The sequence below is a fragment of the Sceloporus undulatus genome, chromosome 6 (assembly GCF_019175285.1).
Source record: "Sceloporus undulatus isolate JIND9_A2432 ecotype Alabama chromosome 6, SceUnd_v1.1, whole genome shotgun sequence".
In the NCBI taxonomy this organism is placed as follows: Eukaryota; Metazoa; Chordata; class Lepidosauria; order Squamata; family Phrynosomatidae; genus Sceloporus; species Sceloporus undulatus.
Window position 1 is genome coordinate 132,693,268 of NC_056527.1, and position 22,997 is coordinate 132,716,264.

Sequence of the window (22,997 nt, forward strand, 5' to 3'; positions counted from 1 at the left end):
TGCAATTCCCAACTTATTATTGAGAGAAGAGCAACTATAATCCCCGATGGAATCCACAATACAAAGCAAAGCAAAAAAGAATGGCAAGTTATTGGGAAAGGGATCGCCCAACGGAAGACGTCAACGTCTGGGGTTTATTGCAAATGGAGCTTGTCGTTTCCTTCCTGTCGACGAATTCTCCTCTGGAAGAAAAGCAAAGCAAAGCAAACCCTCTCCACACACATCTTCCTAGTAAGGAGAACGGAAAAAAAACACTGTTGAACTAAGTCTTTGACCGAAGATCCAGCCGTGTGGGAAAAGTCCAAGGAAAGCAGCAGGTTGCCTAGAAACATCACATGCTGAGCCAAGGTCCGCAAACTGGCAAAGGATCAAATCAATGGAGCAGCGGAGTTGGAACGGGGTACATTCAGATGGAAAGAGCGAAGCTGCAAAGTGGCCCCATGACCATCTCTCGTCATGTAGAAGCTTGCCGGCCAAGATGGTTGCCAAAGGACTTTGGGTGGCTTTGTGGTAGAAAAAGGTCAGCCCAGTTGACTTGCAAGACATCTGGGGGTGTAGCTCAGCCTTAAATTTTGGCTTGCTTCCCCTTCCTATACCATCTTGATTTTTATCCATTGAAACAAAAGCTTCATCAAATCCTCAAGACTGAAGGTGGTAGCTAGGGATACTAAAAGCATGGACTACCTTCTCCTGTATAAACCTACTCCTAACAGTAGAGAGTATCACACGGTGGATGGGATGCCCTTGTCCAGTCCCTGTCCCATCCTTTCCATGCGATAGTGCGGAGATATACACATGACGGTATTATCCCATTATTATCAATCACTATAAGAGACTTTGAGACGACGTCACATTTATCCCGTCCTTCTCCTGTCCCTGAAGTGGCATGGCCCCGCCACTGTATATTAATGGAAATGTGCATTAATACAATGATGGGTGCCACTGGCGGGACAAGTGCGGATGCAATAAGGACAGGAATGGCCCCTCCTGCCCCGTGTGATAATCTCTAGTGCCATCATTGTGGGGAAAGTCCTGCGACTAAACTACCAAGACTGGTTATAGGAGCACACAACAAATCTGTTGCAATAGTTTCAATGGCTATGGGTCCATTTCTGGGCACAATTCAAAGTGCTGGTTAGGATGCACAGATCTCAAATAGCATATTCTCCCATACAAGCCTGCCCAGGCTTCAAGATTTATGGCAAAGGCGCATATCCTGGTATGACCAACTTCAGAGACAAACCTGGTGGGTACAAAAGGGGGCCTTTTCGGTGACTGCGCCCAGGTCCAAGACATCTCTTTCTAGGGAGGCTGGCCTGATCCAAGTCCTCTTGTTCTCTTGGTGGCAAGGAAAGGTTGTTCTACTCCAGCAAGGGAAGAGGTTTTAAATAGAGTGATCTGACTTTTTAAAAGATGTTTTAAGCAGATGATCCAGGCTTTTAAATATTTTAATTTTATTTAAATAAATGATTAAAGGATGAGTTTTAAAGTGTTTTAACTTTGGCGTTTTGACAGTATGATATATTGATTTCCACTTTTTAAAACAGGCTTTGAAACAGAGGCTGGAAGACTCTTAGGATCTCTTCCAACTCTATGATCCTACTTAGTATGTGTAAAAAAATTATTATGTTGTTCCATGTAGTTGGATTTTCTCTTTATTTCTTGCCAGCCACCAAGCAGTGGCCATGGAGGGGCTTGTGGCTGGAGCTGCAAGGAATGCATGATTTCAGACCTTATTTTACCCCTGAAAACCCACTCATTTCTCAGCCATAGGACAGACTCTGAATCACAAGTGACTCAGGTTGCTCCAGACAATAAACCTTTTAGAGGAAGGGATCCATTTGCAATCTGACGCATGCCCCAAGTCTTGGATGCTTCCGTTCTCTCTCCTGTCTCTACCCAGTAAAATCTCCTTGCACTTCATTTTACCACTAGCCTGATTCATATTTACACTCTGCAAGCATTGAGAAAGAAGCTGGAGGTGGGAGGGAGAGAGCAGGGAAGTTAAAAATGGACAGGAGTGCCGTCAGTGCTGCATTTTATTGCAGCTTTTGTAATGCTAGCGCTGTGTTTGAGCAGTCTTAATGGAAATGGAAATGTACAACGGAAGAGCTGTTTGATGTTTTCTCACTCGACAAGACATTACATGTTGCTACTCAAGAAGAGAGAGCCATGCGCTTTCATAGAGATTTGCTATTATCTGCCTGTGTAATCCATCACCTCTTCGTTTTACTTCTCTATGAAATAGCAACTGTGCAAAAGAAAGGGGAGGGGGACCTACACAAACTCAGAATGTAGGAGGCCCACCAGAAGGACTCTGAAAAGAATCCGGGATTCTTCCATTCTTTCAACTAGCATCCCATTTAAAGCGGCCAGGTCTGGTTCCATTGTGAGTTGGCCACCACCGTTGAAATGCACCAAACTTGGGGGAGTTTGAGGAGAGTTGCTGAAACTGTACACTTTTGTGATGCCTCCAGGATAGGGCAGAGAAGAAGCTTCCAAAATGTGGTCCCAGGGCAGCATATGAAGCCCCCCATCTCTTTTGCAGCCTGGGACCCTTCGTCCCTTTTGTTAGCAAAACAAGGCAAACTGCTTCACCACAAAACCTCAAAAAGTGTTGATTCACATCTAAACATTAAAAACTACTAATGTTTTCAAAATCAGAAGTAGAGTTTTGGCCACTTCCAGGGTTTGGGAGGAAGGTTTTTGGCAGTCCGCATGCTCCCAGCAAATGGGTTCCAGGGACAGAAAACTGGCCCTTGGGCTTGCTGAAGTTGCTCATCCCTAAAAGATCTTGGGCCCAAACCTGACCTCACCTGTGCAACTGTCTATAGACATCTTGACTAGCATGGAAGTTACTTGCAAGACTGGACTGTAAGAAAGGGAGAGTGCAAATATTTTCTTTCTCACTGATGCCATTTCCCCCGCTTCGGAACCCCTCCAACATTATAGATGCCCTTATGGTTGAAAATCATCATGCAGCTAAAGACATTTTGTTCTGACAGATATATCAGAGGTTAAGGGCAAGGGAGTATTGCATCCTTTGAGATTTCTAGCCTCTCCTTTTAATTACGGATATTAACAAAATGTGGGATGTAAGCCACTCCAAATCCCTGTGAAATGCAGGAGTAAAAAATAGGAGATAAATGAAGCCAATAAAGATCTGCCAATCTTTGCTGAGAAAAGGCATTATGCTGGTTTGTGAATACAAGTACTGGCCTACTTACACTACACAAGTCCCACTCAGCGCCTAGTAAATTTAAAAGATCAGAGATGAATGTCAAGAACATAAAGGATGTGAGAAAAACCTGGGGGACAGTTTTTGCTTTTGCAAAGACCATTTTCTTCCCTGTGGAAATTGGCGGCTCCTATCATAGGGCTAATTTCGGCATTAAAGAGAGATTAAAGGGCATTTAAAGCGGAAATGGCAAGTAATCGTGAGAATGATTATCACACGTAATTTGCGCAAATAAAGCGATATTGAAAATGCATCGTCGCTGAAATCCCCAAAGTAAAAAGATGCACGTTAATGCTTCTTGGTGACCACTTTAATGGTGGGTTTTGTGCGACGTCGTGTGAAATCATTTCACACAATTACGTGATTTTTTTCTGGGATATTCATGGGATAAACTCCCAGTCTCCTTCGTGAGATAAACTCTTTAGTGGAAAGGTGAATCTGTTCAGGGTTTGTTAACATTAATCTGAATCTTTAAGGCAGTATTCCAAGGAGCTGCACTATGACTCCAAAGTTAACTTCAGCATCTTGGAAAAATTCCTTTCAAGTTTGTACTAAAACCCAGAACCCACTGACACTGACCCCTGGCCCCTACCATTTGCAGAGCCAAAGCTCATCTCCTTCCACCATTTCCCACAGGGAATGACAAAGCTCTGTTTCTGGAAAAATGCAACACTGAAAGCTCCGCTAGAAGAAGTTAGGGGCTTCTTTGTCACACCGAATCACTACTTGCTTTAAAAACAGTGAAGAAATTGGGATCCTGTGCAGGGCTGTTAATTTTGCTAGGAGCTCACTGGGACTAATTTGGCTTTTTAGCAAATAACCAGCATTCCAAATAGGTTGGTTGGTGGAATAATGCCCCAAGTCCTCTCTGCCAGAGGGGAAAAAGACCTAAAATAAACAGCTCCAGGCAGGTTTTTAAAATTCTAAATTCATCCACTGCAAGCAAAGACCACACCACCCACAAAAACACAAGCAAATTCCACATTCGCTGAAACCCAAAAATAAGTAGAGAGTTATTACTCAGTTAGTCATGCACACATCAAGGGGCCCGATCTTAAGAAGAAAAAGTGCCTCCATAAACCAGGGTTATTGCAAATAGTTTGTCCAATTCTCTCCCACCTTCAAATATGTGTTGGTTTGCAGTTTTTGTTTTTCTTTGCTGTTGTTGTTCTTGTGCGCTTCATATAGTTTCCAACTTACGGAAACCCTAAGGCAAACCTGTTATGGGCCCCATACAGACAGGTCAAAATAAAGCTGCTTCAGGCCACTTTGGAGGTATGCTGTTTAAAGGATGCATGGTACTAAGAGTCTGGAATCGCGCCAAAGCCACAATCCAGTCCTAGGACTAGAGCGCAGCTTTGGCGCAGCTTCCGGACTCTTATTATGCATGCATCAATTAAACGCATACCTCCAAAGTGACCCAAAGCAGCTTTATTTTGGCCTGTCTGTATGGGGCCATGGGGTGTTTTCTTGACAAGGTTTGCTCAAGGCTGAGAAGATGTGACTTGCCCAATGTCACCAAATGGGTTTCATGATCAAACCAGGATCAAACCCTGGTCTCCTTTCTTTATTAGCATTCAAAAACTGCAGAGGAACCACACAAAGTGTCATGTCCCCATGCATCCTTTTTCTTATTGAAGAAATCTAGAATATACAATGATGATGATGATGGGAAGGTCTGTACCTTTTCTGAGTATCAGGGTAAAGGATGCCTTTGAATTTATCCTCTGTTCTAATTAATTTACTATGGCCTGTTACAGACAGTCAAAATAAAGCTGCTTCGAGTCACAGTGGAGATATGGTGTTTCAATGATGCATGCGTCCTAAGAGTCCAGAACTCACACCAAAGCCATGCCCAGCCCTAAGGACTGGGCATGGCTTTGGTGTGGCTTCTGGCTCTTAGGACGCATTCATCATTGAACCCCCTAATCTCCACTGTGACTCGAAGCAGCTTTATTTTGGCTGTCTGTAACAGGCCTATATATCTATGTATAAGTCTAGACATTTTGGTCAAAAAATTGACGCAAAAAATATGGATTAACTTATCCTAAGTCAATGCAAGTCCTGTACTTTAACTCATATCATACGCATATATAATACATATTGTATATGCATGTATGTACAGTATATGGTCACCTACTTTTTCTGAGTAGAGAGGTAAATGCAAGTGTTTTGTCCATCCTGGGAGCACCTAAAAAGAAGCAGCAACCATCTCTACTCTCGCATGCATCCAGCCTTTATACAATATTTTAAAATATGCATGAAACAAAGTTTGTATATACTGAACCATCAGAAAAGCAAAGGTGCCACTATCTCAGCAGTTATGCCTGCCAGAATTTTGTAAGTTCTTTGACATCCTTTTCCTTTGCTTCAGCCTTCAGATCCTTTGCTATATGCCCCTAAGTTTTACCCTCGACTTATCCATGCATGGGTCATAGCAAAATCCATCATTTTGGCCCCCAAACCTGCCCTTGACTTATACATGAGGTCGGCTTATAGTCGAGTATATACGGGTCATTTAGTTTTCTACCTCTGCAATCGACCTGTAAGGGTGCTTACAAAGAGGAAGGGAAAAGGAGAACATGCAAAAAGTGGAGGATGGGTTGGAAAGCTCTTCTGGAGAGCAGCTAAATATGCTGATGAAATAGATGTTAGCTTCTAATAGGGTTAAAAACACAACACACACGCTCAAGGCGGCAGGCCTTCACTTTGCAATACGAGATCAAGGTAGGGAGTTGTGCAAAGGATGAGAGGTCACCACAACTTCCGTCATATCCATCAAACCATCCACCTGTCCATGCCAGGTAGCACTAAGGAGACTAGTGTCCTGGACCAAGCAGCAGACCAGGCAGCAGACCATCTTGGAAAGGATGTTATGGGGCTATGGGGAGAGGGAAGATGGGCTTCATCGGGTGGGAAGGAGGGAGGGAAAGCCTTCCTGCTACTCACGGGCCGTCTCTGTGTTTTCAGATTCGGTAGGATGCTGGGTTGCTATGGAAACATGAAGGATAGATAGGACACATAAAGGTGAAGCCTGGCGTGAAGATAAATTATGAAGGAAAATAAAAGGCAGAGATGGAGTAGGGGGACTTAATAAGGAGACAGCAAAGGCTGCGAGAACATGTACACCTTGATATGTGAGAAAGAGAAGACCATTGTAATATATTTGTCCCTCCATATTCGCTAGGGTTAGGGGCACAGGCCCCCTGTGAATATGGAAAAATTGCAAATAACAAAACCATGATGTTTTTTCCTCTCTAGGTCCTCCAGTGCAACTCTGTGGTCAACGACCGACAGACACTGACTACAGAACTGGACTGGAGGAGCTACAAATGCCTAGTAGAGTATTCTTTCTAGGAATCTCTAGGTCTTTCAGTGCAACTTTTAGTTAAAGTTGACCATAGAGTTGCACTGGAGGACCTAGATATTCGTAGAGAGAACATATTAATCAAATCCGCGAATAATCAAATCCACAAATATCAAAGCTGCAAATATGGAGAGAGAGTGTATAGGACTGAGAGCAGCTTTCCCCAACTTGACATCCTCTAGATGTCTGGGACTACACGTCCCACCATCCCTGGCCACTGGCTATGCTGGTTGAAATGATGGGAATTGTAATCTATGGTTGGAGAAGACAGGAAAGATCCAGGCTCAGCGTTGCACACCAATGTGAAAGGGAGTAACTTTGGGGCCATTCTCTCTTGTCCTGATCTTCCTTTCCAAAACTGCTGTGAGAATAAAAGTGAGGAAGGGTTGAAGAGGGGAGGAAGCCCCTCATTTTGACAATGGATGTAGATGCATGTGAGGAAGTAGACTTAAGTCTAGGAAAGCTCATGCTGCTGATTTCTTTGTTTCAGTGAGTCTCAAAGGTGCTGCAAGCTCTCTCTACATACCGATTCTACAGACTAACATGGCTATATCTTTGAAGATGCTCAGCTTCCTTTTTGGTCCTGCAATAGGGAGGTGAGTCCGTCCCAGGACTGTTGCGCACCTTAGAAAATGAGGGTTTCTGAGAAAACATATAGGAAGCTTTCCACTACATTTTGGAAATACAACAGAAAGGTGTTAGACCATCTATACCAAGCGCTAAGCAATCCCTTTCAAAAAGCCTCCAAGTTGTTTCAACTTGACAGGAAATTTAGCAGCAATTCAAGGTGCTCTCAAAGCTATTACAAGTTGTTTTCTTTAATTTGGAGGAACAGAAGATCTCATCAGGCGCATCAAAGAAGAGCATCTCTATTTTGGGCAACCTCTGGTAAATAGGACTCATTTTCTCTCTCTCTCTCCCTCTCTGTATGTCTCTCATTCTCTCTCTTTCTCTCTAACTCCTCAGCAAAATTTGAAAAACAACATCCCAGTAATTAAATCCCAAAGGTTATCAGCTCAATCACAATTAAACAGAGGAACGTTTCGTAGCATCCTGTCTCCACCATTTCTCCGCCTCGCGCGCTCTCTGAAAACTGAAATCGGTCGCTCTCCTAATGAAGCAGATTGCTTTGTGGTTTTCCATCTGCCACTATTTTGACAGCAGGTACTTTTGATTTGCAAAAAAGAAAAGAGAAAAGGAGTGCTTCAGCTAAAGCTGAAAAGGGCTGCAATGGGGGTATATTTCGATTCTGTGACCTGGCTAAGAAATGGCTTTGTGCTTTCAGCAGTCATCGCACCAGCCCCACATGGTCACGGCTTGTACAACCTTCCCGGATCCTCCAAGAAATATGGCTCTTCATTCCCAGCCTTTGCAGCGCTGATTTGTAATTATGGGCTGTGCATTCCCAGCGTTGCTCCGTCAGCTGAATTGCATTGCTATTAATCTCATCTTTTCAGACATGGCTGCACTGGGCAGCCACTTTATTGCTGGAATGACCCTTCCCAGATAGGCACCAAAGCAGAGGGTCCCTAGCCTTCTTCACAAGTGACTCATTTACATTTACATTTACATTACTACGTTTAAGGGGACTTTTCCAGGCTCCACTATGCCAATACTGGATATCTGCAAACTGGCCTCCGTAATCAGCTATTTTCTGTGCCAAATAAATGCAACTTCTGTGTAGTGGGATAACTAATCTCCAAAATAACAGGTGCTGGGAATAATGAACCGAACGTCAAGCTATCCGTAAGCTTCCCAGAAGAACATGGCTGGCTTTTGTAATGAACCTGGGGTGAGATGGACTTTGGCACTCACACAGCAGAACAACTCACCATTGAGATGGAATTCTCATTTCTCGCAGAAGCGCGAGCAATTTTAAGCTCAGGGTGCAGCCAATTCGCTCAAGTGTTAAGTGACCTGTCACCTGCCAGAATACTTGCTCTGCAAGAAGCAGCAGACCATGCCTGAAGCTTTTATTACGGAATGGCTCTCCCACGGGAGTCCTAGACTGGGTAGTTTCCTGTGCACAGCAATCCTATAGTCTACAGAAGGCACTGTACACCCTTCCATAAAGTGACAACCTTGTGGAATTTCTACACTGATACCATGAACCCACATTATGAATATTTTAGCCATCATTCTTGCAATGCTTGGTTACACAAGCCAGTGGTCTGGCTCGGTATACAGTAGGTTTCTGTGTTCTTCCCTGAACCCAAACTTCTCTCTCCAGACACAGATCAGTTGGTCTACTCTTAGAATGGCAGCCGAATGTAAGGACTGGAGCAAAGCTTGGAACTGAATTACAATCCCTAGAATCTTCAGCCCACTTAGATTGGAGGAGTCTGGGTGCTATACTCCAAAAATGTAACGTCTTCAAATTCTGTCCTATGATAGAAAAGGGATCTTGTAGCACCTTTGAGACTAAATGTCTGAAAGCTTGTGTAGACTTGGTCTACTCCCTCAGGTACATGGAATGAATTTTTTCAGACCCAGAGCCTTATCACATTAAAAACAAACCAGGCAGGAAAACAGAGAAGCGTGCTTATCTTCTGTTTCTGTGACATCAAAACACTTTCATTCTGTTCGGTTGTAAAATGTGGGAGAAGGTGGTAAAAACGTCCCTTTTGCCAAGCAGATTTTTCCATCTTGGCAAAATGGACAACTTTGCGAACCTCTGCCATGTTTTTACAACTGGAAGAGAAACAAATGCTCTGACCTCATGCCGAGACAGAAAGGTAAACATGTTTATTTTTAATGTTTAGCAAAAGGGATGTTTGGCACAAAGGCTCTTTGTGAAAGCTTATGTTATAACTTGTTCAGCATAGTTAGTCTCAAAGGTGTTATAAGATCCCTTTGCATACTGATATTTCAGACGAACACGGCTATGTCTGTGAATTCCATGATAGCAAAGTTTCAGCTGTTGCAGTCCAGGCATTAGATGGATAATGCCAAAGGAAACTTAGATATGGACTGGGAGAGGAAAGGGAGAAGCCTTCACTTCCCAGGCCCAATGAATGCCAGCTGCTAATGTCAGAGTCACACTATCCCTGTTCTCAGCTTCATGAAAAGCAACACACTTAATCTGGTTTTGTGCCAACTGAACTGACTGCCAAATAAGGCTCTCTTTATCCTTGCAGACTTGGAAATGTAGAAATAAAAAAGGGGGTAAAAAATAATAATTCAGCATCCAATCTTAGAGTGGAACGATAGCAACAGGAACTGTTCCTTCTGGAGGGCTGTTCATTTATGAAAAAACTGAATTATAATGAAAGGATAAAGAGAGAATCCGATCTCCTCCCACTTTCCACTCAACTCAGGAGCTACCTCTGCTCAGGTTTGCTTTATTTTATTTCAGCTCCTATACCCAGAAAAGACTTTTGGCTACAAAACAGGGGGTGGCAACACAAAAGTATCCCTTGCCCCCAGGCTCTTGTGGCAGAAAGAAAAAGGAACACTTGGCTGGCAGGTGAATTCTCATCTGGCAGACTAGCAGGGCTGGACAAGGTGCAAAGCCTGGGTGGTTTGGAGTCAGCCTGGGGGCTTCAATGTTGCCTCCCCCTAAGAACAAGGACATTGCAAGTGAAGTAGGGCACACATGCAGATACGGACAACACTGCATGCTCCGGAGACGGGGACGAAAGAGGCATCGACCTCTTGACTCAGTTCTACAAACAGCTGGGTTAACTGGAAAATACAATGGCTACTCTAGTGTCAGTGTTATTAGGAGATGCAAGAGTTTTATCTGCTAATGCATTTCTAAGGACAAGGAGGAGGAACGTCAGAACAAAACAAAGAGAGAAGTACTAAGTTAAAAAAAACAAACAAGCTAGATCTACATTTAATGTTAGGGTAAGAGCACTCCAGGAAAACGGAATCGAGAAAGACTTACGTGGCGGTGGAGTGCCTGCGGTTCCCCCATGGTAGGTACACGGATGAAAAGAAAAGACAAGACACAGACCCCAAAAAAAGAAAAGATGTAACAGAGATGAAAAAAAAAGGAGATGACAGAACAAGGCACTGGAAATTTAAAACAAGTGAGATGGCCTTTCTTTGGGCTGCCATCAGACTTTTGAGGGAGGAACATTTACAGTTTCAGATTTACAGTTTCAGAACCTGCTTTGATTGTCCAAAGCCTCTAAGGGAAGGGCCAGGGGAAAGTGGTGGCATGGAAGAATATGTGCAATTCCTGGTCTTTGCTGAGAGGCTTTGGAGATGGCAGGCGACGTGTTGCATGGAGCAAAAGGAAAGGACAACTTATTCTCGATCATTTCCAGGCACATGCGGAAGACATTAGAGGAAAACAAAAACATGGTGGCGGAGGCGGGGGAAAGGATGGTGGAAAGAAGACCATCCAAGCATAAGCTAGCTGTTTGCAGGTCTGAGTCCGACTGGGAGCGGGAAAGGACTTAAACTGCAAACAAAACTGGGCATAGACAAATAACATATTGCTGCATACTGAATTATATTTAATCTCACGCTGTTTAATTCTTGCTATGGGGTGGGAAGCTGTAACCAGAGAGAACTGCAGACCAGCCTTCATTGGTCTTCCTCCAGAGGAGACAAAAGGCAGGGGAAGGTGAAAAATAACCAGTAAGGAGTAAGGGGGGAAAACAGGAGGCCACTGACATGTCAGAGAGGACAAGTATCCACCCCAAGACCTTGCAAGCTTGGCTCATGACTGTTCACTACTGGCAGGGCCTGCAGTGCATAAACAATGTCTGGGGAACTGTGTGTTGGATCTGCTTACACTCAACTCACCTACATGTGCTGTGGATGGTGATACACCCAACCACAAAGTTCTAGTCTGGATTATGCTTAATCCTTTTCCAGTGATCAAGATTTTTAACGCATGCTCCAACCTCATGTTTCTCAGCATGAACCCACTGAAACTAACTGGCCAGAGGCTCAGGGCAGGCAAATGGATAGGTTTCTTCATAGGGTGGATAAATTAAATTATGGGACTCAGTGTTGGAGGATATGTTGATGGCTACCAAGGCAGATGGACTGGAAAGGGGATGGGTTGACAGATCTTCTGGAGGACTGTGGACCATGAAGACTATGAAGCTACAAGGTCCACATGAATTGTGCTGAGCTACAAAAGATGAATGTAGGCTATTTTTGTTTAAAAGAAAGCCAGATATATTTCTCCAATAAGCATCCAAACCTTTCTTTTCATCACCAGTCCCATAAAAGTGTACCTTGATGGGAGTAAAAGAACAATCAAAATGCTCTCAGAAGAAATATTAGGAAAGAGCTGATGCTATGACCCAGAAAAGCTAGGAGAGGCCAGAGTGAGGCCTGTAAGAGGAACAGGTGCCTTCCATGCATGCTGGGATACTGCAAAGAGGCAGGAAGAGAGGGAAAGAGATGGGCAAGGTTTGCAAAAGCAGGGAAAGAGAGAAGAGCAGGGTTTTACTTACGAACTGGCTGCGTCTTGAACTCGGAAAGAGCGCTCATCTCTCCCGCGCCTTTGCCGTTGATGGCAGACAGTCGGATTGCGTAGAGTGTCTCCGGCTTCAGGCCCATAACGGTGAATACACCCTCCATGTTAGCTATACCAGACAAAAGGTGAAAGAGAAGGAAGGACACCATTCATTTCATCCTCATCAACATTATTTGGAACTGCAGGAGCTAGAGAGAGAAGGATCTTGCAATCACAGCTTTGAAAGAGATCCCAGTGGTCATTGGAAGGGATCCAAAGCATCCCTAGGAGAGAGTTGTACAAGCTCTGTTTAAAAACCTCCAACAAAGGAAGCCATTTTCTATTCCACAGCCTATCAGCTCTTATTCTCAGGAAGGTCTTTTGAATGTTTTGTTGGGGAAATGCGGCAAAACTGGGGAAATTGACTCCTCAGATGTGATGACCACACAAACGCCTCCCTACACAATTCCCAGCATGGAAGTGTCACCGGCACTTTTACCAGATCCACCTCTGCTTTTGTCTGCATACAGGGCTGTTCTTCCACTTTCTTAGGCTCTCCTTTGCTTAAGTAAAAGTGACCTTGAAGGAGGTGTGGATATGATTAATAACCAATATAATTTTATTGTATTCAAACACAGGATATTATGTGGATATTACTCACCATTATTACTGCGGAGGCCACAATAAAAAAAGGCAGAAAGTATCATATAACCTAAGGAGCCTTTTTGAAGTGGTGATTTGAATGTGGGGCCAGGATGCTGGAAGACCAGTGTTCGAATCCCAACCCTGGAATGGAAACCTGCTACGTGTCCCTCTGCAAGAAACCCAATGTGTCCAGCATGTGTACAGTCTGGAATAACTGAAAGGGCTTTGCTCTTACCTCACATAGATATCTAGTCTAGATCTAACAGAATGAAGTGAGGAGTTTGCGATTACCTACCTTCCTTGGCATCGTACATCCTGGCGTGCCAGTCCTCTTCCCCCCGCGCTCGCCACTCTGCCCTGTACCGGAGGATGGGCACGCCTCCTGTGGCCTCGGGTTCATCAAACTCCACCAAGGCAGTGCTGGAGTAGGGCTCCACTCTCTCGATGGAAGGAGCAGATGGCGTATCTGTAGCAGAAAGACAGTGGAAACAGAACTGTGAAACCTTGGAGCTGTCTAGAATTTCAGCAGCACATGTGTCTGTGTATGTATGATGCTAAAATTCATCTCTAGCATCTATTTTGTGATCCATTTACCATGTTTTTTTTGGGGGGAGGGGCTTTGATTAATTTTCTGCACAAAAAGGCAAGATTTTTGCACCAAAAATCCCACTGGGGGTATCTGGAAACAGGGTTTTTTCCCCTTCATATTTTCATATTAAAAAATACACGTGTAATTCTGCACAGATTTCCCAGCATTTCAGGATGTGTGAATACTGAGCAACTGTGCAAAATTTCCACCTCTATGTTATTCTTCTCAACCGTGTTCCCCGAGTATTAGAAAATCCATTTTTTCCACCCAAGAAACAGATAATGGTAAGTGGGTTTTTGTGTGTGTGTGTCCATATTCTCCTCTGAGCTGTCTGCAGGAAAAAAAATGAAATGAAAATGTCCTAATTCCAGATTCCCTTTCAAGAACAGACGAGCGAGTTAATCATTTAAGACATCATTTGATCAGCTCAACAGCTAAGACTTTAGTGAGAGAAATCTTTCAAACCGCTCCACAATTAAAGAGTTTGGGGGTTTTGGAGGCTTTACAAAGGAATCAGGGATTTGGTACAATCAAGATCTGCAGGAAACCACTGAGAAAACCTGGAAGGCAGCATAGTAACTGTTGGCAGAATATCCTTTCGGTTAAAAAAATATGGAAGAGGGTTGCTTATAATCCTATGCCTTCAAAGGCTCACCTGCTTGCACAAGGATGAACTCCGAAGACTCTTGGCCAATCCGGTTGACCGCTGTGCAGTTGTAATTCCCAAAATCGTTTTCGGAGTCCGGTGTTACCTGCAAAGGTAAATTCATGCATGCATTGGAGCATCTTCCTTATGATGAAAGACTAAAAGTGATATTAAGATGGCTCCCTCCTTGCTGTCTTCTATCAGCTTGTGAAAACAAATCTTGAATCAATTGCAACTGGCTGCAGATGGCATGCTGTATTGCTGGTTTTTATCTTCTGCTTTTAATGGATTTGTTTTAAATGAATTTTAAATCCACGGATAGTTTAACTGCATTTTAACAATAACAATAGCAGACTGGGGACCCAATAAAACATTACATAACAACTATCCACTTTTTTCACACAACACATTGTTAGTGAAATGGGTTTGCTGTAACTAGGTCTGGCAAAAACCACAGCTTGGAATAGCTTTTAAAATCCACAGAGGAAATAATACTAATAAAATAATACTAATGAGATGATACTAATATTGATAGTATATTAACAGCAGCAGTATCTGGAGCTCTCCATTTGAGGGAAATGGACAATGGACTTGGGACGCAATAAAGCATTACATAACTATCTACCTTTTCACACAAAGCATCTGGAGTATACTGTAACCAGGTCTGCTGAAAACTGTGGGTTGAAATTGCTTTTTAAAACCACAGAGGAAAAGCCACTGAACTGGGGAAAACCACCAAAAAACAAAGGCCGTTCCAAGTCAGCTGGCCGGGAAGCAATGCTGAAGGAGGGTTTTTGTCCATCTGTCCCAGCTGGAGGCATTGAAATGGCCACTAGAGATGCAAAAGGCTGGATGAGGCAGACCATGAGTCTGAACCTGTGCCAGGGCAAATTCTATCTTCATAAAGATGAAGACAGACTGATGCCTGCCTGGCAAAGCTGGCATCCCAGTCTTTGTGCCATCGTACAAGTGACGAAGGATATGGGATTGATAGTACAGTGGACCCTTGGTTTCTGCTGGGGTTTGGTTCTAGGACCACCACCATCCCTCCACGAATAACAAAATATATGGGTGCTCAAGTCCATTTATATACACAGTAAAATGGTGTCCTTTATTTTAAAAATGGCAAAATCAAGATGGGGTGGTGGTGGATTTTTTGGGGGGAGGGAATATTTTCAAGCTGTGGATGATGTAAACCATGAATGCAGAATCCATGGATATGGAGGGGGCTGACAGCATTAAATCTAGTTTAATTTCTGTTCCATAATGGCAATGTTCACACAGCCAGGGCCACTTATAGGTTCAGGGCCACTTGACTTCAGTACTTTGTTCCACCTTTCTTCCCATAGGGAGGACTGCATGCACTCAGCCAAGCCATCTCCCTTTCTCATACTGGTGAAGTTACTTTGCAAGCCCATCTGTTTGTATCTCTGGGAGTATGCTATGCCTACATCCCCCTTCAGCAGAAAACCCTAGGTCTCACCTCCAGGTAACTGGCTGTGGGTGTGTTATAGATCCGAATGTTGCTGTAGTTGGAGCTTGGGAGCAGTTGTCCATCCCGGAACCAGGAGATGACAGCACTGGGGTAGGCAAAGACCTCGCAAGTGATGTTCACCTGGTTGCCTTCCCAGGTATAAACTGCAACAGGGCCCTGCAACTTTGGGGCATCTGGAACAAAAAGAGAACAGTGCAGAGAACATCATTAGCAAAAGGCACCAGAAAACACCTGAAGGTATGTTTTGGAATATCTCCCTTTCTCCCCATACTTTCCTATACCACTAAGGACTTCAACTTAGTAACTGAGACAATCCTAGGAACAACCAACTAGCACTCCTAGCACTGTTATTCCATACATGGGAATGCACTGGACAGACTCACTGAGCTGCCTCACCATATCAAGATGCTTCAGGAACTCCATGTGCCGTTCTGACCAAGACTGAATACAACCAGATGATTCTTGGCCTTGGAAAGTCCTGTTTGCTGGATCTGGCTGTGGGTGAGAGCCAAGCAGGTCTAGAAACCCTGGTGGGGTTCAAAGAGCCAGATATGCCTTCGTTGGGTTCACTGGCTACCTAAGGGAATGAGGCTAAAGGCCCTACTATATTAGACTTCAGAAGCCAATTTGTAGCTGTGATGGGGTGCATATAAAATATAATGTGCATATGACTATGGATCTCTTAGCTTTCTGGATCTCTTGTTCCATCTGATTCTTGCCTCTTGGCAAGACAAAGGTCAAAGTGTGGCGTGTGTTGGTCACCCAACTCTACTTTTTTATCTCCTCCTTACTCCTCTCACTACCTGTTCAATCGCTATCTCTACAAGCTCATTCTACACTAATGTTCCATTAACAAAAAGCTATTTGGATCGGAGTACCGAGGAAGAAGGAAAAGAGCAAAATTTGTGCGCATCGAGGAGTGAGGAGAGGAAATGGTGGAATAGAACCACTCACACTGAACTTCCAGGTACATGGCTTGGGAATCTTGCCCTATAGTGTTGCTGGCGATGCAGACGTACTCCCCGGCGTCTGTGTACTGGATGTCTTTGAGTGTCAGGGAAGACACGCGCGCATGGCTGCGCACAACGATGCGCCCATCCAGAGTCTAGCAGGAAAATGAGTTAGAGTTTAGAAGACACCTTATGAGAAGACAAAAGCACATCGAGAAAGGACACTGCAGTAACCAACCCCTTTGCCTTGTCCACTCTCTCTCTCTCTCTCGATTCCCTCTTTCTCAGATGTTTCAATGGAATGGGAAGACACCTGGCAGGTGAATTAAAGTTGAACTTACTCTGATCTTCTACACTTTTAGCTATTTTTGAAATAACTCACACAACCTCGGCTAATGTCTGCAATAGACCTATTGTGCCGTATGAAGCCCTCCTCCAATTTGCTCTTGAATCCATTTCCTCTATGGCTGTCCGCGGCCATGATGGTTGCCACCATTTTATCCCTTAGTGCTGAGCTAAAGCTGTAGGGGGCTTTGGAAAACAGGTAAATGCTCCCTACATGGCCTGGGTGACTCTCCCAAACTCCAGGAAAGTGGTAACAATTGTCGTTGCTGCGCACAGCCTTGGGTGGGAAAAGACAGAGGCTGCATCTACACTGCAGAATTAATTCTGTTTGATACGCTTTAAATTCAATGGCTCAATGCTATGGGGATTCTGGGATTTGTGTGATATTTAGTTTTTGTTGTCTGGTGCCACAACAAACCATTAATCCCATGGATTCCATAACATGAAGCTGCGGCAGTCAAAGTGGTGTCAAACTGAACCAGCCTTAGAGTTGTATAACTAAAGGAAGCAAACTGGGCTTTTTTGTTATTGAAAGGAGTGCACAGAAATTCGCAGTGTTGTGATAGTGTGCCTCTGCCATTTCGTGAAAACACACATTAGCAGTTGCAGAAGAGCTTGGAGACCAATTGGCCAATCCTCATGTTACGATGCAGCCCAAAGTATGGTACTTTGCCTTCATACTTTCTTATCATCCTTGGGTGATAAGTTGGTTTTTTAAAGACCATCACTCTCAAGATCTTTCAAGTCAGGCTGGCTGGGGGATTCTGGGATTTGTAGTCTAACTATAATTCTTCCCAAGGTCTTGCCTCTAACTGTGCTGCGTCTAACAAAGTCCAGATGGGAAGCCCAGCTTCCCATTCTAGTCAGGTCAATTCCCCTTGTTAGCAGCTCCCTGCGCAATTAGACCTTTTAAAAACATTTTAATTAGTTCATTATTAAAAAATATACAATTCCACTTCTTGAATTATGAATAATGGTTATGTATTATTTACTTCCTTCTGTCAAAGATCTGGCGTTAATTAAATCAAAGAGACTTTCCTTTCTGTCTTTGTACAGAACGTCTACTTACACACAAACTCTTCCACCTGTCAACCCTCCAATTTGAGCATTTATTGTATAACTAAACATTCAATACTAGTCAATCATATTTGATAAATCTAATCTTTATTCATTACTTTTGCTTCCCCCCAACCCCAAATTTAAATACCTTGAATCAAAAGGCAAAGTCACTTAACGTAATCTTAATCCTAGAAACCCATTGTGTGTGTGTATCACCCCATCTTTTATTGGAATTCATCATTAAAGTTTCCATTCTTTAATGAAACATGTTGTTGTCCTATTCTAGTAGTTAGGACAAGATTTAGTTTTCCCTTTTCTGCCGAATCACAATTAGAATATTTTCATTATATAGTTCAAAATCCAGTTCTCTGGAAAACCCGCAAACATAGATGTAAATGACAAAGAAAAGGTGCAATTTGTCCTTTGCAGCTGCTTCTCAGAGGCATTGTAAAATCAGTCTTGCAAGTGGACAGATGCAATCACAGGATTATGTTTCCATATTACATCCTTGCTGGGCAAAGTTTCAGCCCTTCCCTTTTAACACAAACACATTCAGTAATATATATTAAAGGATCCAACACAGACACACAGAAAAAAAAATCTTAGAGAGAAACTGCAGGTTGCTTTAAGAAAAAAGTAATAGCATTATGTCTCCAGTTGAAAAACATCCTTATATAGCAGTTACCGGGAAAAGGGTTTTCTATGCAAGCACAACCCTCCACCAAAGAAAGGGCTGCATGTATGAGCAATTTTTACCCCATTCAGGGCGAAAAAGCAGCAAGAGCTTGTCAAGGAACTCCCCCTTCCATCTTTTTTCATCTCCGGCATCCCATAATACGCACATCAAAAGCGATCCTTGTGGCCTGATTAGGCTCACATCAGCTACAAAGGGAACAGCGCTCCGCTGAATGCCCAGTTTTATCATAGGTCGCCATGGTAACAGATGCAGGATGATGCAGAACGTCTTTGGTCTGGGTACCAATCTGTTTGCCAAGGCAAGACTTTTGCTGGGGACACACATTTATTTGCAAAGGCTTAAACAGCCCCTGGAAACCAGCCAATCCTGCAGAAGGTGCAGCATCTAAGAACTATCTCAGGCATTGGGGTCTTAGTCTTAAAATGCATGATTGCTTCCATGTGGAAAATTGGGAGAAGCTCATTCTTGAGTCCATGTTGGGAAGCTGCAGCCCACCCTGGCTTTGCATTGGTCCACGTGACAAAGAGATGGGACTAAGAGTGAACTAGACCCTGAAGCCCACCACCTTCCTCCTTTGTGTAAGCAGGGGATCTATTCTTATTTTGGGGACAATGTCCTCATTCCCTCTCCCATAGCTATGTAGGATATTCCATCGCATGCTCTCCTTACCCACCCACCCTGTTCTTTTACTTGGGACCCTGTAAATCTTTGACATTTACAATTCACATGGTAGCATTTTTTTTAATATAATGCAAGGCTGCCTTGCCCTAGGAGAAGGCTTGAAAACAGATAGGAACTGAGGACTAACCAGACTTGGTGTTCTCCAAAGAGCTGCTGTTAGCCTTGGAAGTGCAGGCACAGCCATTCATATGGTGTCCGTATGTTTCCCCTTCCATGGCTATCAACAGCTGGGGACAGTGGAGGCTTAGTCTCCTGCCCTTGGTCCCTCATCCCTTTATCAGACCTTAATATGGAAATCTAGTATGGCCCCTGACCTCACACCGTTGCCCACCTCTATTCTAGAAGATTCAGAAGCACCTGATAGCATAAACAGTTTAGGATGCATCTACTCTATAGAAATAATGCAGCTTGAGACCACTTTATGGCTCCATTCTACAGAATCCTAGGATTAGTAGTTTGGTGAGTCACCAGCACTCTTTGGCAGAGAAGGCTAAAGATCTTGTGAAACTACAAATCCTAGGACTCCATAGGATGGAGCTACAGAACTTGTAGTGGTGTCAAAATGGCATTCTTTCTACAGTGTAGATGCACCTTTAGTCCTCCTTTCTCCGCTGCCTTTCACACTTGCATGGAAATACAACGCTTGAAGAGAAACTCCATGGTATGTCTCCTCTCCTTCTTGTCTTCTCATTACGGAAAGGGCTTTAGAGATGGAAGGAATCTCCTCCAACTGGGTCCTCATCAGAAGGAGAAGTTCCCCATCTCCACTTTTGCTTTGGGAGAACTGAGTACGAGAAAAGGTTAAGGAGGTTGTTGTGTGGCACTCATACACATCAGCTAATGCATTTTGCAAAGTGGGCCTTTTAATTTCTTGCAGAAGACTCTTGTATTCCTCTTCTTTGAGAATCAAGAGTGCTTTTCACACTTACTTTCTGACCCAGTTCCTTTTGAGTAGCACAACATTCACATTGACCCATTTCAAGGAGTCTTCACCATTGCAAGAAAGGAATCCTGCTATTCTGCTTTCAAAATCTCAAAAATCATTTGATCTCAGAACATTGGTGCTCTTGCAAGTATATACTGATATACTGAGCTTGAAGTTAAGCATTTCTGTCACTAAAGCGGCAAGATGCCGTCGCAAATGTCTTTCGATGCCATCTCAACCTTTCAAAACACGAAGACTCTGTGTACATTATGGTCATGCGCAAACGCAGAATTCATTGCCCCATTTGCAAAGATAAAGTCTCTCACACCTAACTAATGCAATTCTAGTTTTGTTCACTCTACACACCACCCACAGTTGTATTGATATTTTTGTCTCAAAGTGGAACTAGGATTTCAACTCTTCCCCAGCCTCACCTCAAGAGACAACACTAAGCTTCTGGTAGTCACCAACTTGGTAGGAACTTCAAGTATGCGGTCAATCCCTTGGGTAGATTATGCATCGAGTTGGAAGTTCACATAGTACAGACAAGTAATCTTGTTTGATACCCTGGTCTGCCAACTGCTCATTTCTAAATGAAGCCCATGGGATCGTTTTTCTGAAGATCGCACAGGCTTTGAGAGGGGTCCCTGCATTGCTTCTGAGATGGAATGTGATGCAAACATTTTAAAGTAGAGGAGAATGCACCTAATTGGAGGCAAATGAGCAAACAAGTGAATCTGAATGGACTAGGTGGGTTGCAACCAAAAATTCTGTGATAAGGGGAATGGTCACCTTGCCCGCACCTTCTTCCATGGCCTTGTGTAGGTTTTGGAAGAATGCTTCTTATAAGAAGTCAGCACTGGGCATTTGTCCATAAAGAACTTTTGGACGTCCAGATCGAAAGAGATGAATGCTGAGAACCCAGGCCCACTTTAGTTTCACCCAAGCTGATGGTGGGTCTCCTTCCAGGTGTTTGGCCCACTTCGCAGACACTGTGCTTGCTCATTGAAAGATGCACTATGACACAAAGAAGCTTCTAGCACTACCAGAAGACAGCCTGGATTTAGTATGGTAGATATATAGGTATATATCTTCAGCGTTAATGCAATTACATTATTAATACTAGATTTACAATACAATCCTATACATGCCCACTCAAAAGTAAGCCCCGCTAAGGCCAACTTGGCTTACTCCCAGGTTCGTGGGTATAGGATTGCCGCCTCAATTTGGCTTTATTACTTCTACAAGAAATTTGTTAATTTGCAACACTTAAAATACGCATGTAAAATAAATGCACAAAGCTAAAGAAGGTTGTCTAGTTTGGTAATCTTATACCTCTTGTTTCTCCGGCCGGGTCCACGAAGCCTGGAGAGAATAGATAAATAAAACACAACACACACACACACAAAAGAGAGAGCGATAAATGTTTACAAATGTTGTTGCGTCTCCCGCCCTTCAAGTTAATAAGCTGTATGCATCACACTTCATTCGGTGCACATGCGGAATCAAATTTAAGAAGGGTGGGTAGGGTAGGTGGCCCAATGAAGACCAAGGGAATGGAGATCAGATGCCCATTCCCTGGCATTCATTCCAATCAGCATTTTAGTTGATCTAAAATGACTGTCAGATCTATTCAATCCAAGCCTACATGATCATCTGCGCACCCTTGTGAATCTGCTCAGCAGCAAGGCAACCAAATTTGCACATGTGACTTTGTCTTGTCATTTTGCCAGCAACATGCCGGGTGGCACCGATCCTAGAGACACCTTCCATTCCACCAAAGAAACTCTGAAGATACCCACAGAAATATTTTCCGAGTGCGACATGTCACCCACTGTCCACAAACACAGGCCAGATGTTAAAGCCACACGCGTTTAAAATGCTTTTCCATGCATGCAGGCAAGCATATTTTCTTCTACCCTTTTTTTTAATATAAAAAGGTGCATGCTGTTTAAGAAGCAATAATGCTCACGTCAGGAAGGGTGGGGGGAAGCAGCACGATTTCAAAGCCCAGTGAAAACACAGCAGAAGAAGAACCTGAATTAAACCTGTGGATAGCCTACTCCAGCCCAGGAGTATTCTGTGGTTATGGAGTAATCCACCTGACTGCAAGGATATTTTGTGCCTCTACCTGTTGCTTTCCTGGCTTGATCTGCTCCAATTAAAGGAGTCCCCCATCTCCTGGAAATTGCATTGCATGGCCAGTAGGATGCAAACGCTGCTGATGTTTGGTTTGGATGGCAGCAGCAGACACGAAGACCAATGGACACTGAACACAAAAATGAGATGTTCAGGTGGTGAGGGGGTTCAATGTGGCACTGTGTCCCGAAGCATCCTGTGGCAACAGCTGTGACAGTTGTCAATGGTTTCCCACCATGCGCACAACACACAAAGACACACACATTGTCAATGAAGCAATATCCCTTTCTCTTGTGAGAGAGGGCTTAGAGATGTGGGTGTTCCCTGGAGGATCTTGGTCCTTCCCTCAGCAAGAATGTCCCTATTCAGTTCAATGGAGAGGACCACTTGGTTTCTTAGGAAAACTGTCTCTTGTGCAAGAAACCCATCAATATGGAAATTAGATCTGGGTGGGGGTCTCTGCCTTATAGCGAGGTCTTCTTAGCCCTCATGATGAGGATGAATGTAGACTCCATATGACTCATGCTATGCAAAGTACAGTAACATCCAAAATACACAAAACACCAATGCCTTTGTTGGACAAACCAAAATGCATGATGCAAGCTTGAGAAAGTCAACGTTCTCTGCCTAAGAACAAGGTGGGTAGCATTGAAAAGGACGAAGGCAGCCTGGATTTCAAAGGAAACATGTTTTTGTGTTGCTAATAAGAGTTAAATTTTATTTCATGGACTTTATGACACTTTCTCTCCCAGAGCCCCCATGGCTAAAGAGAATGGAGTCTCGCTACATGGATATCCCT

At 43.6% G+C, this 22,997-nt stretch overlaps 1 protein-coding gene across 1 annotated transcript in view; it reads right to left on the minus strand.

The window, feature by feature from the left end:
- Positions 1-22,997, minus strand: part of NCAM1 (neural cell adhesion molecule 1) — a 72,504-nt gene that overhangs the window by 34,556 nt on the left and 14,951 nt on the right. The window contains exons 9-14 of the mRNA XM_042473969.1: positions 21,395-21,424; positions 16,357-16,507; positions 15,391-15,575; positions 13,917-14,013; positions 12,968-13,138; positions 12,026-12,157 (exon numbers count right to left, since the gene is read on the minus strand). Coding sequence (XP_042329903.1) covers positions 12,026-12,157; positions 12,968-13,138; positions 13,917-14,013; positions 15,391-15,575; positions 16,357-16,507; positions 21,395-21,424 — 766 coding nt within the window. The remainder of the gene's footprint in view (positions 1-12,025; positions 12,158-12,967; positions 13,139-13,916; positions 14,014-15,390; positions 15,576-16,356; positions 16,508-21,394; positions 21,425-22,997) is intronic.